The 18,769-nt window shown below is 36.3% G+C and overlaps 1 protein-coding gene across 1 annotated transcript in view; it reads right to left on the bottom strand.

The window, feature by feature from the left end:
* Positions 1-18,769, bottom strand: part of LOC137392800 (E3 ubiquitin-protein ligase rnf213-alpha-like) — an 87,332-nt gene that overhangs the window by 20,931 nt on the left and 47,632 nt on the right. The window contains exons 28-35 of the mRNA XM_068079129.1: positions 15,126-15,262; positions 12,325-12,409; positions 10,002-10,078; positions 7,703-8,054; positions 5,569-5,804; positions 4,752-4,989; positions 3,529-3,654; positions 3,007-3,210 (exon numbers count right to left, since the gene is read on the bottom strand). Of these exons, the coding sequence (XP_067935230.1) occupies positions 3,007-3,210; positions 3,529-3,654; positions 4,752-4,989; positions 5,569-5,804; positions 7,703-8,054; positions 10,002-10,078; positions 12,325-12,409; positions 15,126-15,262 (1,455 nt within the window). The remainder of the gene's footprint in view (positions 1-3,006; positions 3,211-3,528; positions 3,655-4,751; positions 4,990-5,568; positions 5,805-7,702; positions 8,055-10,001; positions 10,079-12,324; positions 12,410-15,125; positions 15,263-18,769) is intronic.

Here is an 18,769-nt window from a genome sequence, read left to right as displayed (position 1 = left end):
CCTGTAAATCGGTCTACGCCTCAAACGGTCTACGTTTATTACAAAAACCTTCGAATAAATTCGATTACAAGTAAACAGCACCATAGACTGGTAAAATGAACACTGTTTTCTCGTGAAATACGCACTACTAAATAGTTCTACAATCGGTCGCACGGCTTTATTGGCGTTTCAATTTTCGGTCTTAACTTTTATTAAACCGAGCTTTTCAAGCTTTTTGTCGCAATTTTCGTTCAAATAAATCTGTCTATTTGTGTATAATCCGATCAGATGGGTAAGTTTAAAGATAATACCAACAATTTACAAAGACTTGGTAACATATTTAAATAGGTTTAAATGTGTTTTGTATCGTTATTATACTTTAACGACTTTACATTCCGATGCTTAAATTTCTTGATGAAATTTCTAGCCAAGGGTTCGTCTCATTGTTGATGAATAATTTTCGTAAGTTGTGTGCACATGCATTTATCATAAAAACTCCCACACATCACTCCGCTCGTTTGCCCGTGGGACAAAAGACAAGCGTCAGACATTTCGTAATTATTTGCACAAATGTGTGCAAATTTGTGTTTTAAAATTACAAATCTTTCGTAAAAAGTCTAAAGAACATAAGACATTAACAGTGATGCCTAATTGGGGTAAGAAACATAGATGAGCAAAATACAGTACTTGTCTTAATCGCTTAGAAGTTTCCAAGTATAAAGCAGCATTCACACCGGCTCAATTGCTAACTGAGTTTGTGGCAGATCTTTAAACAATTTCATTTGAGCTATCGGCCAAATTCTTTTCATTCACACTGAGGCCGAGTTTGGATCGAGAGTGGGCGATATTATCAGTTTTTATTTGCAGGGTCAGATAACTTCAACTGATATATTTCAGTGAGCCATGCTTTGCATTTTGTTGACTATTTCCTAGGATGTTCCTAGTAATAAATAATTATTTTGCACAGACCAGCTCATCACTAATAATGGATAACTATAATAGGGAAATATTTTGCTAACGTAATATGTCGCGCCCTCGCCATATGATTTTAACCCGTTCCAAGGCTGGCATCATGTAGCGAAAATGTCGGATAGAGTGGTATAGAAACTCTTAGTAATTACATAATGCAAACATACGCTGGTAAAATCATCAAAATTTTATCCAAGTAGTGTGCATGTTTAAAAATTAGGAACAAAATATTATGTTAACTTTAGTAACTATAGTTACCCACAGTAACTTTAGTGTATTTAGTGCATTTAGTGGTTATGATCTGCAATCAAATGTAATATTATAATGTATGTGCAGAAACAGCAGTACGTACCGTAGAAGGTTCTTACATTTGAGACAGACATACATGTATAACAAACTTTGAATTTAACTTAAATGAATTTAGTTCACTAAACACACAATTAAAACTAAGTTTTAATACATGTACGCATTTTTAATTATTTTACTGAACTTCAAATTTTTCGTTGCTAAAATTTTATCACCTATTGGTTTCCAACTTTGTTTTCACTATAACTTTTAGCCGACCTCATTAAAACCTTTTTCAACCTAAATTAGCAAGAAAGCCCGATTGATGCTGCTCTAGTAACGAAGTGAATTTTTGTTAGCAGATTAAGAGAAGTTGTATGATCCTCAACCTTCTGCTCAAACAGATTGCGACTTGGACTTTGCTACTGGTTTTGAAGGGAAAATATCACATGTATGTACTACTTTTCACACGAGGAATGCCAAACTGAAACAAATCGGTCATCGTATTTCATTTAGGCATTGTGAGAAGTTTTTGGCAAAAACCATAACGACATCTTTGTTATTTTGATGCAATAAGCACACCGATGGCCAAATTTGAACTTCGAGTCAAATTTTTGTTGAATTCGTATGGCGAAATAGGATTCGTATGACGATGACAAAATATCATCGTGTTCCATCTCGTAAAAGGAAAAACTCGTATAACAAAACATTGTAAGACTGGCGTACTGTATGATTCAACTATTATAGCAACTGCATATTAGTTGAAGCTGATGCTTCTATTACCGTGCTATTGCTATAATAGTTGAAGCTGATGTTTCTATTACCGTGCTGTTGCTATAATAGTTGAAGCTGATGTTTCCATTACCGTGCTGTTGCTATAATAGTTGAAGCTGATGTTTCCATTACCGTGCTGTTGCTATAATAGTTGAAGCTGATGCTTCCATTACCGTGTTGTTGCTATAATAGTTGAAGCTGATGCTTCCATTACCGTGCTATTGCTATAATAGTTGAAGCTGATGTTTCTATTACCGTGCTGTTGCTATAATAGTTGAAGCTGATGCTTCTATTACCGTGCTATTGCTATAATAGTTGAAGCTGATGTTTCTATTACCGTGCTGTTGCTATAATAGTTGAAGCTGATGTTTCCATTACCGTGCTGTTGCTATAATAGTTGAAGCTGATGCTTCCATTACCGTGCTGTTGCTATAATAGTTGAAGCAGATGCTTCCATTACCGTGCTGTTGCTATAATAGTTGAAACTGATGCTTCCATTACCGTGTTGTTGCTATAATAGTTGAAGCTGATGCTTCCATTACCGTGCTGTTGCTATAATAGTTGAAGCTGATGCTTCCATTATCGTGCTGTTGCTATAATAGTTGAACCTGAGTGATAATTCTGTTGATAACACCCTTTAGAGGTGCTATCAATGGAATTATTACTCGCTAGTGAACCTGTGACAAAATCATGCATGTGAAAACAAGTATGGCGTTCACTTTAAATGACAATGTGTAACTCGCTTTGAATGTTATTTCATTAGCTAGTCAAATTTCAAATAGACCCAGAATCCGCCATCAATCAGGCACTAACACTTTTGGTCCAGTTCTCTCTACACTAAATTGGTCTCGGGCTCATTTGTTCTGTTCACCGATACAATTCTCGGTCAGTGGAAAAATCGGCACGACAATCGGCCTGAAATCGGCTGGTTTGAACGCAGCTTTACTGATACAATTATGAAGCATGGGATTTTCAGAAGTTACTGATCAATGAACTTACCGCAGCGCTCGTAGGCTTTAAAATGATCTTATCAAAAGGGCTCAAAAGTGGTTTGCTGAGTGTCTCTGAAACATTCATGCTGGATAACATGTGAATGACGAGCATTGCTAAGTTCACTTTTGCACATTGGTCTTTAGTCTGTTTAACATTCATGGCATCAGGGAGAGAGTCATCTAGCAACAGCATCTTCAGCACCGTTCCTCTCTAAATTCATTATCATCATATAATTTCTTGCTTCATACCAGCTTGTATAAGGCAACGCTCAAATTTGCAAGGTACTGTGATACTCTAGATATGACTAGCTTAAAACAGTACGCAACGACTAATACTTGTGACACTAGTAATACTAGTGACTAATACTTGGTTATTGACTGACACAAGTTAGTCATTATTTAGAGTTCAAAATTCAAGTTTCAGCTTGAACTGCATATGGCGCTCACAAATTTCAAGTGCATTCCCATTGCCTAGTATTATACAGTAGGTGCACTCTTAGCGATATTTTGACGCTTATAAAAATCTCACCATCGGACTTGGCCAATGAACTTGCGATGACTTCAGTAGGCTCTCTCTAGCTTCTTTAGCTACCTCTGCACGAGTGATTTTTGAGAAGAGCACATGGTAAAACATGAGGACTTTAGGCTTGCAGAGCTGTAACAAACAAATTTTATGCTGATTTGTCATTGTTACCTCACAGTATAACTTCCACACAAAAAAAGTATATTGACCAGGATGTGTGCATGGCTAGTTTAAAAATATTATATTGATTTTTAGACCAACAAGCACAATTTACTGAACATTTGATAGAGATGATGATGTCAATACTAAAGATTTGTAACTCAGTTCAAATTAATGCAGGCTTGAGAAGTATGAGAAGAGACCAAAGTAATAAATGACATAACGATGCTTACAGAGATATGTTCACAATCGCGAATCACCTAATAGAATCACCTAATAGAATCACCTAATAGAATCACCTAATAGAATCACCTAATAGAATCACCTAATAGAATCACCTAACAGAATCACCTAATAGAAATACCTAACAGAATCACCTAACAGAATCACCTAATAGAATCACCTAACAGAATCACCTAATAGAATCACCTAATAGAATCACCTAACAGAATCACCTAACATACCGACTACATAGAAAGCAACCAACGGATAAGAAACTAAGATAATGTATTGCAAGAGAATGCATGTGTGCTCACTCACTTATAGATAATGTATTGTAAGAGAATGCATGTGTGCTCACTCACTTATAGATCATGTATTGTAAGAGAATGCATGTGTGCTCACTCATTTATAGATCATGTATTGTAAGAGAATGCATGTGTGCTCACTCACTTATAGATAATGTATTGTAAGAGAATGCATGTGTGCTCACTCACTTATAGATAATACATTGTAAGAGAATGCATGTGTGCTCACTCATTTATAGACCATGTATTGTAAGAGAATGCATGTGTGCTCACTCACTTATAGATAATGTATTGTAAGAGAATGCATGTGTGCTCACTCACTTATAGATAGTGTATTGTAAGATAATGCATGTGTGCTCACCGCTCACTCACTTATGAGGTTCTTACAAAAAAGCTTACAACGGTTTACATAAATCCATGTTCGTGGCTTGACTAAAATGTAGTTGATGCCACGGTATATCATATAAAAATGAATTTCTATCGATGCTTCAAGACGGCTGTCAGCAATAAAACAAGCTAAAATGGAAAGAACGATTAAGTTACCTGGATGACGGGCATCAAAACTGAGTCCGTAATATGAGGCACCTTGAGAACCTTGTCAAGCTTTTTTTGCGCATCAGTGTATTTTTGGTCTCCAAAAACTGCCAAAAGATCAGGTGTAGCGTATGATTTGAAAACTTCTATCACGGAGACTGGCAATAAGTGGTCCCAGCCTTGATTTATCTTGTCTTTGATGTAGGAAACGCCTCGAGTCCGCAGCAGATGGCTCGCAATGAAATATCTATAAAAGTCAGTCAACAAGTGATGAGACAGATGACTAAAGATATTACAAATATTGACAAGAAACGAAAGAGGGCTAAGGAAAGCTGAGGAAGGCTAAGAAAATTCGAACAATCTATTCCGGTGTTAAAATAGATAACATGTACTTCATACGTGTTATCTATTAATTCTAACACCAGAACAATCAGTAAGCCTGACTTAACCACAAATTTATTTTATAGCATGAAGTTACTGTTATGCAGCGCACTATATTTAGCCTACATGATTATTCTTTTGAAAAAACTAAATATATTTCTATACAATTTAATAATATAAAGGCAATATTATTGGGTAATACATATAGATAATACATATAAGCAAACTATATGCATCCTTGAAGCTGTAAACAAAACATGGTTTGGTGAACTTTTTGTGGTAAGCAACTTAATAAGAAATGCATAAGTGAAAGTCTACCTATATTAAAGTCAAAGGCAAATATCTTCTAACCGGTGGGTGCACATAAAAGAACAGGTGGCTTTTGTGCGCCGTTGTGACAAATGAATAGGTGAAGCATAAGCGGTGGGAAAAAATTGGTGACTACCTTGGCTGATCATCAAGAAGCTCAGATAGCTTGATAAGCATATTTGGCAGAAGAGACTTGTCATGATCAGAGTTAGTTAGCAGCAAGTCTACTGAATGGATGGTGAGGAATTGAACCTCAGCCAAGCGGTGAAGCTTCTCCTGGTCACTCAAACCCTTCTGTATGGCTTCATGGCAACTCTCCAGCATCTCAAGGCAATTGCCAGTATCAAAAGGAGCACTGGTTACATGCATATCCTACAATGTATAGCCCTAAATAACTCTATGTAATACTCTAAGTACGTACCAACACTAACTAAATACTAAATGTATATACAATGCCCTAAATACCATAAAACCTCTAATTGAACGCCGTGGCGCTCTATTTTTCCACCCTTCATCGATGGTGTCGGTCAATTGGAGGCGGCATTCAATTAGAGGCTGAGGTAGTATTTTTCAAATAGCTTGTCAGAATTTTGGGAAGATAAATTTAACCCTTTTACAGGCGAAGCGAATATCACCTATATTTTGTTCTCTCTTTCCGATAGAATGAAATTAAGTCTTTCGGATGCAGTAAATCTGCTAACATAACTCCAACTTGTCAAAGGTCTCTTAATAAATATGCATTGAAAAACCGAGAAATGTCTCTACCAGTTGATATGTATTGCTTGCAAATAACCTGCAATGATATGATAGCCTAGGTACTGCTTTGCGATTGGTTAGACCTATCAATTTTTTTCCATTCTAAATTTGAAGACACATTTTTATTTTATAACTAATTTAACAATGTGGACAAGAAGAACAAGAGGGCTACTATAATAGATATAGCAGTACCTGAAAACTACAATATAGCTAGCAAAGAAAAAGAAGAGAAATATCTCCATTTTGGAGAAGAGATTGAAAAATGCTGGGATGTAAGAACAACTGTAATCCCAGTAGCCATTGGGGAACTGGGTGCAATAATACTGGCGCATAAAATGTGGCTTGCCCAAATACCAACAGCAATCAACTCAGGTGAGTTGCAGAAAAGTGCGCCATTGGGAACAGCTAAGATCTTGAAGCAAGTGCTCAAACTCCCAGGTCTCTGGTAGGAGGCCCGAGTTAGCGCAGAAATTACCACCCATATGGGTTAACCGGGGTTCGGGGTTAATCAGTTCTCGAACACAATCCCTTCCAGAAGATTGTTCGAAAACCGAGTTGTTGGAGATCCGAAACAATTATTCCCATTAGAATTAATGTATGCAAATTTTAATCCGTTCTACGTCGAGAAAACAACTTCGGTAAAGTACGTATTTTTAAACATTTTACACCATAAACTGTACTGTATACTGCATACTATATATAAAAATGGCTAGATATAGATTGTGTTTATTTTTAATAAAAGATTTTCCATCTATGATGATGAAAAAATAAAACAAAAGTAAAAATTTTGTATGTTTTGGTCTGAAAACATCGAAAAAATTTTAGGTTAAGATACAATACCAAACATTGGAGAAATTAAAAATGAAACAGTAAAACATACAACAGACTAGTTACATCAGAAACCGTGTGAAAAAGAAAATATAGACAGCACTGACACGTTTACTTCACATCTTTGAAGGAGACTCCTACAAAACAATTCAGAGTAACTCGAATGGAGGAGTTGTCTCCTAACAAAGCTCTTCGGTAGAGGCATAATAGTGTCCAAACAATCTTTTGGCAGACCAATACTTTTATTGCTTTACTTTTAGCAATACTTACACAAAAAGCTTTAAAGTTGGACAATGAGAAATTTAATTGTTAGTTATGTAAACGATTCAATATTAATATGATTTTATGGGCACCTTTCTACTAATCAATCGATATTATGGGTTCGTAAAGATAAAATAGTGTTAAAGGGCGATCAAATGGAGGTGGCATTCAATTAGAGAGTGGCGTTCTATTTTTCAACCCTTCACAGTAACAGCCAAATAGAGGTGGCACTCGATTAAAGGTTTTATGGTACATGTAATCTGCATTGGAAAAAAATGATAAATTTATGTGTACCAAAATATACGCTCATGAATGACAACAAAAATTTAAACAATTTCAGGATCATTAAATTGTCCTTTATGTTAAACCAAAACAGTTACGATCACCGACGACTGACGTCTGTCAAGGAACATGATAAAACCAACCTTGTAGCAGTCAACAATGAAGCCAATAGTTTCATGGGCTTCGGGCTTGGATGATGAGGATGATAAAAGAGACTGAATGTAATTATCAACAAGCCCCTTGTGCTGTTCGTGTAAAGTTTTGAGAATGAAGGACCTCATGATGTCATAGGTACGAGCATCAGGATACAGGTCTCTGCAGAGAAGACTAAACTCTTTCTCACGGCCAGTTTTGACTGGCATAATACGCTCTAGGAGCCACTTCGCTAGGTCTTCTGCTTTTGCTTTTCCATTTTCAAAAATTACCTCTGAGAGGAAGCACTTGAAGAATGTCTTCAGACTCTTTAAAGAAGTTTTGTATGCTGCATCCTTGCCACTGCAAAAGGTTATAACCGATTGATAGACACTGTCAACACACTAGCTTCCCACATGTTGCCTTCCTCACATCCTCAGCATTATCTGTACTGGAAATCTGGCAATATTTACGCATAATTACCTGCATGATTACCTGCATGATTACCTGCATTTTCTTAAAACATTCTAGACACTCAATGCATTTCCATGCACTCATCTGTAGCTGACACTTTCGAAAACTAATCAGATGTTATTCTCAATTATTTTACAACCACATATACAACCATAGATACAACCATAGATACAACCGCAGATACAACCACAGATACAACCACAGATACAACCATAGATACAACCAAAGATACAACAACAACCACAGATACAAAGAGTGAAAATAAATTTTGTGCAAAAACTTGTTGAAGACATATGTGATGCAATGAACACGGTTAAGAACAAAATGTCTCTATTCTCTCTTCCGTGACAACCTACATACTACCTACCTACTACATACAATTACTACCTCAAGTAACAAACAATGTGTGGAATGAGTTAAGTAATAGCACCAAGACAGTGTATTGGGAGGATTATTTATTAGGCCAAACACAGGTTTTGACTGCTTGGCCACATTTGCTTAGCTTTTTCTCTGCCGTTTTTCACATTAGCGAATATTTAGCAAACCCTACCGTAACCCATTACGAAGCGGACGATCAGCACTACATCTATCACGAGTAATATCTACAATTGACGGAATTCTCATCACCTAGCAACACGATTGAGTGAGGGCTAGCGAGCATTCTATTAGATAAGGACTCCATTGGGTGCAGCAACTCAAGAGTTTGAATGAAAAGTACGTATCAAAGCAACACGATGCTAAAGCGTAAAGAAAACCGCAACGTACCAACATTGTGCAGTTTGAAATAATCAAGCCTTAGTAAGCAGATGTATGTCAGTTTTTTAAAAATTAAATTGAATTTACACAAACCAACTTTAAAAGGACCAGTAATTTTTGTAAGTTGAAACTAATTGTCTTAGTTTTATCAATCTTTGGAATTGATATAAATCTAACTATTCTGTCAATGTATGGTCTACTAATGTGTTTAACGGCACGATGTGTTATGATTAATCAAAGACAACAACATTAATCAGACCATCTGTTGAGCTTTACTGGAGACTTACAGAGCTACCTATATACAAATACTAATAATAATATCTGCATTGTATTTTCCCAATTTTCATTTTTAATAAACATTTCTTAACCACAAAGTACTGAAACCGCAAAGGATGAACCACGAAGTGACGAAGGATTACTGCATTAGGCTAGATCTACTAAGATGCAAACAATGACCATCAGCAAGGCCATACGAATAAAACAAGTTGAACCTGTTTACCAAGGAGTGTTTAGTCTATTTCACACCAAAACTGATAGGGGGCAACATAGGTCGTAGAAGGTCAACATAGGTCATAGAAGGTCAACATAGGTCGTAGAAGGTCAACATAGGTCGTAGAAGGTCAACATAGGTCGCAGAAGGGCAACATAGGTCGTAGAAGGTCAACATAGGTCGTAGAAGGTCAACATAGGTCGTAGAAGGTCAACATAGGTCGTAGAGAGGCAACATAAGTCGTAGAAGGTCAACATAGGTCGTAGAAGGTCAACATAGGTCGTAGAAGCAATACACAATGCATTGTGTGTCAAAACAACCACTTATCTGCATAATAACTCAGAATATTCTCTCAACCTGTTACTATATATTATGACATGCTTGAAAGAAGGGCTATCCAAAATGTGCCAGCCACAAGTACACTTGGTGTCAAAATTCTTTCGCTGAAGTGGTTTAATACACGACAAGCAGTTGGTGAAGATATAATGTAATAGGTTGAGGCAAGGAAGGCATGTACTGGACTGCAACATGGTGTACAACTGCAAACGTGAGGTAAAAGTAACCCCAATCACTATATACAGTCAACTTACTTGGGCAGATTTTGTAAAGCCGATGCAACTCGGTCGTCCACATCCTTCAAAACCGTCTCAAAAACAGCTAACTTATTCTAAAACAGTGTAACAGAGAGAACAGTTTCATGTTAGTGACATTGTGACAGTTCAAACTTAATGAAGAGCATGTATAAAAGTACACCCTTAATAGAGGAGGCCATCCAGTCAGGCTAATGTTACCCTTAATAGAGGAGGCCATCCAGTCAGGCTAATGTTACCCTTAATAGAGGAGACCATCCAGTCAGGCTAATGTTACCCTTAATATAAGGAAACCAATCAGTCAGATTAATGTTACCCTTAATATAAGGAGACCATCCAGTCAGGCTAATGTTACCCTTAATATAAGGAGACATTCAGTCAGATTAATGTTACCCTTAATAGAGGAGACCATCCAGTCAGACTAATGTTACCCTTAATAGAGGAGGCCATCCAGTCAGGCTAATGTTACCCTTAATAGAGGAGACCATCCAGTCAGGCTAATGTTACCCTTAATATAAGGAAACCAATCAGTCAGATTAATGTTACCCTTAATATAAGGAGACCATCCAGTCAGGCTAATGTTACCCTTAATATAAGGAGACATTCAGTCAAACTAATGTTACCCTTAATATAAGGAGGCCATCCAGTCAGACTAATGTTACCCTTAATATAAGGAGACCAAACAGTCAGATTAATGTTACCCTTAATAGAGGAGACCATTCAGTGAGATTAATGTTACCCTTAATATAAGGAGACCATCCAGTCAGGCTAATGTTACCCTTAATATAAGGAGGCCATCCAGTCAGGCTAATGTTACCCTTAATATAAGGAGACCATCCAGTCAGGCTAATGTTACCTTTAATAGAAGGAGGCCATTCAGTCAGGCTAATGTTACCTTTAATAGAAGGAGGCCATCCAGTCAGACTAATGTTACCCTTAATATAAGGAGACCATCCAGTCAGGCTAATGTTACCCTTAATATAAGGAAACCAATCAGTCAGATTAATGTTACCCTTAATATAAGGAGACCATCCAGTCAGGCTAATGTTACCCTTAATATAAGGAGACATTCAGTCAGATTAATGTTACCCTTAATAGAGGAGACCATCCAGTCAGACTAATGTTACCCTTAATATAAGGAGACATTCAGTCAGATTAATGTTACCCTTAATAGAGGAGACCATCCAGTCAGGCTAATGTTACCCTTAATATAAGGAGACATTCAGTCAGATTAATGTTACCCTTAATAGAGGAGACCATCCAGTCAGACTAATGTTACCCTTAATAGAGGAGGCCATAAAGTCAGACTAATGTTACCCTTAATATAAGGAGACCATCCAGTCAGGCTAATGTTACCCTTAATATAAGGAGACATTCAGTCAGACTAATGTTACCCTTAATAGAGGAGACCATCCAGTCAGACTAATGTTACCCTTAATATAAGGAGACATTCAGTCAGATTAATGTTACCCTTAATAGAGGAGACCATCCAGTCAGACTAATGTTACCCTTAATAGAGGAGGCCATAAAGTCAGACTAATGTTACCCTTAATATAAGGAGACCATCCAGTCAGGCTAATGTTACCCTTAATATAAGGAGACATTCAGTCAGACTAATGTTACCCTTAATATAAGGAGACCAATCAGTCAGATTAATGTTACCCTTAATAGAGGAGACCATTCAGTGAGATTAATGTTACCCTTAATATAAGGAGACCAATCAGTCAGATTAATGTTACCCTTAATAGAGGAGACCATTCAGTGAGATTAATGTTACCCTTAATATAAGGAGACCATCCAGTCAGGCTAATGTTACCCTTAATATAAGGAGACCATCCAGTCAGGCTAATGTTACCCTTAATATAAGGAGACATTCAGTCAGACTAATGTTACCCTTAATATAAGGAGACCATCCAATCAGGCTAATGTTACCCTTAATATAAGGAGACCAATCAGTCAGATTAATGTTACCCTTAATAGAGGAGGCCATCCAGTCAGGCTAATGTTACCCTTAATAGAGGAGACCATTCAGTCAGACTAATGTTACCCTTAATATAAGGAGACCATTCCGTCAGACTAATGTTACCCTTTGTAGAAGGAGATGATGATGAGCATCTACTTTATGAACTACACTTAGAACTAGATTACTGTACATTTGATACATTCAATCATTAGTCAAAGAGTTTTCCATAAGTATAGACTAAAGGAACCTGCAATGAGTATATAAATGTGCCAGTTTTAAAAGAAATGCCGAATAGCTAACAACTAACTAACATGTGGGGGGAAAAAGCCATGCAAAAGTGTCACAAGCTTTCATCCTTACCATTCGGAAATCAGGTAGCGATAAGCCTTCAGTTTGTAAATAATCCAAATAAAGCTTCTTCAAAGTGCTCATCATCCAGTATTTCCTACGACATGTACATAAATCATTGCAAAACTAAAGGATTGCTATAAAAGGCTAACACATCAACACTAAGCATTGTTTTCATGTCAACATTACACTTCACCTTAAAGTAATGGAATGATGGAGTGAGAATTGGAAAGTAGGTAGTTATGATTATATTTCACCTTAAAGTAATGGAATGATGGAGGAACAATTGGAAAGCAGGTAGTTATGATTATACGTCACGTTATAGTAATGGGATGATGGAGTGAGAATTGGAAAGTAGGTAGTTAATTATTATATGTCACCTTAAAGTAATGGAATGATGGAGGGACAATTGGAAAGGAGGTACAGTGCAACCTCGGTTCTCGAACGCTTCGCTTCTCGACCAACTCGGTTTTTGACCAAAAAATTAAAGATTTGTTCGTCTCGGATTTCGACCATAAATTCGGTTCTCGACCAAACCGGAACATGCGCATTTGAATTAAACATTCGCAACAGTTCCGGAAACAGCATGTTTATACGTTTAACGACGTTGTTAGGAGCCACTTTCGGAAGGTTCTAAAAAAGGGAGAAGTTTCACGTCATTTATTCTTTACAAAAAGAAGCCATCTGGGAGGACGTCGCCTCTACCGAAGAGATTTTCTAGGGATACAACTCCTCCAGTCGAGTTACTCTAAATTGTTTTGGAGGAGGATTCATCTTCAAAGATGTGAAGTAAACCTGCCATTGATGTTTCGATTTTCTTCTTTCACACGATTTTTGATGTAACTGATCTGTTGCATTTTTTTGCTGTTTTATTATCAATTTCTGCGATTTTTTGTATTGTATCGTAACATTTAATGTTTTTGATGTCCTAAGAGCAAAGCATATAAAGTGTTTACTTTTTGTTTTCTTTTTTAATCCTCATAGATGAATAAATCTTTTAATAAAGTTAAACACTATCTACATCTACCTGTTTTTATTTATAGTATGCAGTATACAGTACAGTTTATGGTGTAAAATGTTAAAAAATAAATTACCGAGGTTGTTAAATCGACTTGGAACGGATTAAAACTTATACATATTAATTCTAATGAGAAAACCTGTTTTGGATCTCGAACAACTCGGTTTACGACCAACCTTCTGGAACGGATTGAGTTCGAGAACCGAGGTTGCACTGTAGTTATGATTATACGTCACCTTAAAGTTAGCGTTGCCCCGATTTCAATATCGGAATCGGTATCGGTGCCGATATGGGTATTAAGTATCTGAATCGGTATCGGCCGATCTTTTCTTAAAAAATCGGACACTTCAGATACTTTTTACATATCAACTATTTAGCAGAAACCTGTATTTTAGCCTGCTACTTTAATAACAAATCATCAGCTGCAAGTTCCTTGCTTTTATCTAATGATTTCCAAGCCTGTCACACAATCTATTTCATGTCTATAGCCTAATAAACATCCACACAGCTGCGCAATATTTTGGCTTTAGTCAGGACGTAATCACTAAGTGCGGTATTTTCCAATTACAGCGATATGATTTGTTGCAGCCAATCACGAACAAGAGAACCATAACGAGCAACGAGAATGCGGTGTAATGTTTCTATTTACTAGCATTGCGAAAGTAATTTGAGCAGTTGATGCATAAAGTTATCTATCTCTCTCTCTCTCTCTTGATCCTGACTATATGATGTATCGTTTGCATCGCATAAAATAACCTCAGTGGCTTATCGGTGTTTAGCCTGCCCTCCATCATCTGTAGCGTGCGAGTCCTTCAGTACGACTGGCTACATCGATAGTGATAGAAGATAAAGACGTCTCACTGAGATAATTGAATCACTAACGGTAATTAAAAGACGCATTTATTTGCTTTAGACTTGTACAGGCGCAGCAGTTTGTTCAGCAGTAGAAGAGAGACTTAATTATCACAGAGAACGCTGTACCACTAACTGTAATTACTATTAATAATAACATATTTCAAGAAACATGGTCTGTTTTGTTATTAGATGCACGGTATGTCAGTATGTGAATATATATACATGTATATCTTTTTTCATAAATACAAACAAATGAATACATTAATATTTATATTTTCTTTGCATTATATTTATACTTGCATAATAAAATGAACAACTATCTATGCAACACAAAAGAATCTGAATCGGTATCTGAATCGGATTATTTTTCATTAAGAATCGGTATATCGAATCGGTATCTGAATCGGCTGGTGAAATTAGAATCGGGGCATCTCTACTTAAAGTAATGGAATGATGGAGGGAAAAGCGGAAAGTAATTAAAAGTAGCGAAGTTCAATTTTCATCATTTCTCAATGTCTTTATTTGCAACTTATTTATATCTACATGAGTAAAATCTTTTGAGCTTCAAGAATAGATTTGTCAGTATTATGCATAGGTACGTCTGTGCGACACACCTATGCATAAGCGAATCGCATATTTTTGTAAACATGAGCATTTAAAATAAGGAAACAAATTATAAATCGCTGTTCTAAAGCAATCTACAACTTGTTTGGAAGTATATTGGCTTTTTTGAATTAGCTGTTTTTCTTTTTATTATATGACTAGCTGAATGTATGACATTGCCTGGAGTAATAAAAAAGCCTTTTGGAAATCAAATTTATTTTTAGATAATATATACAACATTTACCATTCTACCTTTTAAACTTCTATCATGAGAAAAGTGCTTTTCTGCAGCTCCCAAGCGGAATTGCAGCCTACTATTTGTTAAGCGATCACCAACCTGCATTGAACAACATCTTCATCATCTGTATCGGTGTAAGCGCTAAGGATGTTGGATGCAACCAGCTGAAACCTGTTCACTTCATCCTGCTTGAGACCAGACAGTCCGACATTATTCAGTGCCAGTAGATCACATCTCTGTAAAATATTAATGATTGTTTTTTGTAACTGACTGCATACAGAGCTATATTTAAATTCTAGTGCTAATGCACATCATATCTTTATGATTACATGAGGAAAAAACACAGTAAATGTTGACGCGTACACACGCACATACGCGTGTGCTGTCTAATTTTAGTATTCTTAGCTAAGTTTAAACATTCCTAAATTCCATTCCTAAAAAGCTAGGTTAAGTCACGTATTTATGGGCGGAGCTTGTTGTGCTGATCATGTTGTTTTCGAGACTGATATTAGATCGCTGTAAAAAAGTCTTCAATACTCTGAAAGTTAGTGGACCAATCTTTATTTTGAGTACAAAACCGGAATCAGCATGTCTGATTTACCTAGCGAATACGATAAAACTTGTACGTGGCAGTTATTTCGATTTAGAATGATAGAGATGGGTGTCTTAAAACCCATGATTCAGCCTTCAAAATTATTCTGTCTTTTATTAAAAGCAAATGAACTATTTGAATTTGCTCGTAGCTATTCTCAGGATGTTTAATAGGCTGAACGACGAGAAAGATTAGCCCCAAAAAGCGCGGTTTTATCACAAGCTAGTGTTGTTATCGCACTTTTTTGAGCTCATTTTTAAATATGCAATGTTAAATAGCATATCTAAATCGGACTAATCATCCCTAAGTTCCGTTCCTAAAAAGCTAGCGTAAGTCACATATTTATGGGTGGATTTTGTTGTGCCGATTGTGTTATTTTCGAGACGGATATTAAAACGCTTTAAAAAAGCCTTCATGACTTTGAAAGTTAGTTAACCAATCTTTATTTTGAGTACAAAATCGGAATCAGCGTGTCTGATTTACCTATGAAATATGATAAAAGTTGTACGCGGCAGTTATGGTTTAAAGCATTACTAAGCAGACCCAAAACACTGCTATCGTTTTAGTAAAGATTTAGACTACAGTAGACGCTTTTACCACATAAATAACCCACCCCAGGAACGTTTACGTTATAAGGACTCCAACTTCCTTGGATAACTCAGTAATAAGAAAAGCAGGACCAATCATACATCAAGCTAGTATTTCAGCTACTACTAAAACTATGTAGCTATGAAGGAATGCTCTTGAAAAGAACTCTGAACAGGTAATAAATTTAGAGTGCAAATGAAAACGAGAGGTACATTTTTTAGTCAACCGAATAAGCAACGTTTTCTTGAAGTGTTCTATTTGTTGATGCTCAAAAGATTTTGCAGATACTAAAATTACGCTGAGTATGGTGTTCTGGTGTCTAAATATTATACTTACATAACTGTGCACAAGAATTCAGCAATATTTAGCAGCAGTAAAATTAAACACATATTTTTAAAAACTTTACAAAGCCCTAACCAGTGCTGTCCTTTTGGACAGGCAACCATGTCAGGGGCATGCAAACATTCTAACTAACTTATGACAGAGAGAATGCTTGCTAATGATAAAAAAATGAATTGGTGCCAACCTGTTTTGAGGTTAGCATGTGAAACAGTCTGCACGGTTTTATCAAAGGTTTCTTTGAACAGCAAAATATATGTGAATTGCCTAATTCGTTCCCAAAACTTTCAAAACTCACCCCTTTGGCCATACAGAACGGGAAAAAACTGACACAAACTTTTTAATTTGTGGGCTGTACCATAACTGCAGGATTATTGATTTGCATCGACAACATTTCTCCTTTTTCGAATACGTCTCACTGGTTCTATAGACCGTAATTGCAGTAATTTTACAATAAGTTGATGGAGAGCGCACATCTTTGAAATTCATTTACAATGATTTACATAATTTCTTCTAAACAGCAAAGCCTATTCTGCATGAGAAAAACTATTAACAAATAATTTATACGTCTACAAAAAAGCAAAACAACAAAATATTTTTACTATCAAAAGCGGTACTAATGATTCGTCATCTTCTCTGTGTCCAGGGGTCAAGGTTACGATAAAAAAAAGAACTCCCAACGTTACTCTAACTCATGACATTCAGATTGGTAGACCGACGCTTTAAAACCTGCACCAATCGGCACCAAGCGCAGCTACCTACTTTTTGTTTTGTCGACACATCTGATGATCCACTGTGACGAACTAGAATGTCATGAAAATTGGATATACAATAGCTATAAACCTATACGCACATGGTATTTTTCTCTCACAAGTACAGCAAAATAGATTAACATACAAGTCGAATTTGAAAACTCACCCGACTTTACACTTTACATTTTGTGGAATTTTTTTACATAGTACGAAGTAAAAACTTCACCTAAACTTTTTACGCCATCTGAAATTTATGTTAAAGGAGGTATCTTTATAGGAGAATCTACTGTCCTAGCTTAAGAGGTAAGTTACTCAAATTCATTAGGTAATTATTTTATTACCCAAGCAGTGCCGGGCATTCGGCTAGTATCTATATATATACATATATACTTACTGAATGCCCGGCGTTGCACGAGAATTAAAAAACAGCTTATAAACAGTGGCAGATAATGTAATTGCCTGCCACGTGCCATTAGTCTGGCACATTTCCAATGACCAATTTGAACAAGCTAGTAGCTATATTGCTAAACCTACTACTAAAAGCCATGAGAGAAGGCTAAAGTGACGTTGCGCTGTAACACTCACTATGCGTATTTTAACTTAGATAGTGACATATATCGCCCAAAGAATCCATGCATCTGGCGCAGCTCAATTGGTTAGCCAGTCTGGAAAACAGAAGGTTTTGAAATCAAATTTTCTACGATACGGATTCTTTACTCTATGATTTTAATAGCTATATCTGGACAGACCGAATTACAGACGGAAAAACTTTGAGTTTTATATGTAAAAGAATATGAAAGAGCATATCTAATGACCAATGCATGACTGCTTGGTATCTTAACATAATCTTCAGTCAGAATAAATGAGAGCTGAGGTAAATGGATAATGAGGGATTAAGAAAGGTTCAGAATAAGATAGTAAGATTTTATTACCTAAAAGAAAGAAAGTAGAAAAAGTGTATTAAAAAATTGTGGAAATGAAAAAGAAGGAAGTGTAGGAAGAATATCCAAGAGGAGAATGAGGAGGTGGATAGTGAAAAAGACAACGATGGGAGAAGGGCGACAGGTAAAGAGAGAAGATGAGGAAGAAATGAGAAATAGAGAAAATAAAGAGGAATTGTCTATAGATAGGAGCTTTGCAACCAATTGTTGTAAAGCAGTGAAATATCTTCATTTTACTGTCCAGATTTAGCTCTAGGAAATAACGGGCAGCTGTATAGCAGCGGTAAATCTGCCAAAAGAATTGACAAGCAGTGTAAATACAATCAGATTTGAATAAATGAGTTTTCAGATTTCTTATGGGAGTGAAACTGTACCCAAAATTACTTTAATTGGAGACAGTGATGACTCACTTCACGCAAAGTTTGCCAATGTTCAAGCTCGGCAAGCATTCATAGTCGCCATATTGTGGCAAATGTCTTAAAAAAGAGCTATTCTGTAAAAATCTAGAGGTAGTCAATGCTTGTTTACACA

The sequence above is a fragment of the Watersipora subatra genome, chromosome 4 (assembly GCF_963576615.1).
Source record: "Watersipora subatra chromosome 4, tzWatSuba1.1, whole genome shotgun sequence".
In the NCBI taxonomy this organism is placed as follows: domain Eukaryota; kingdom Metazoa; phylum Bryozoa; class Gymnolaemata; order Cheilostomatida; family Watersiporidae; genus Watersipora; species Watersipora subatra.
This window is presented reverse-complemented; position numbering and strand designations above follow the sequence as displayed.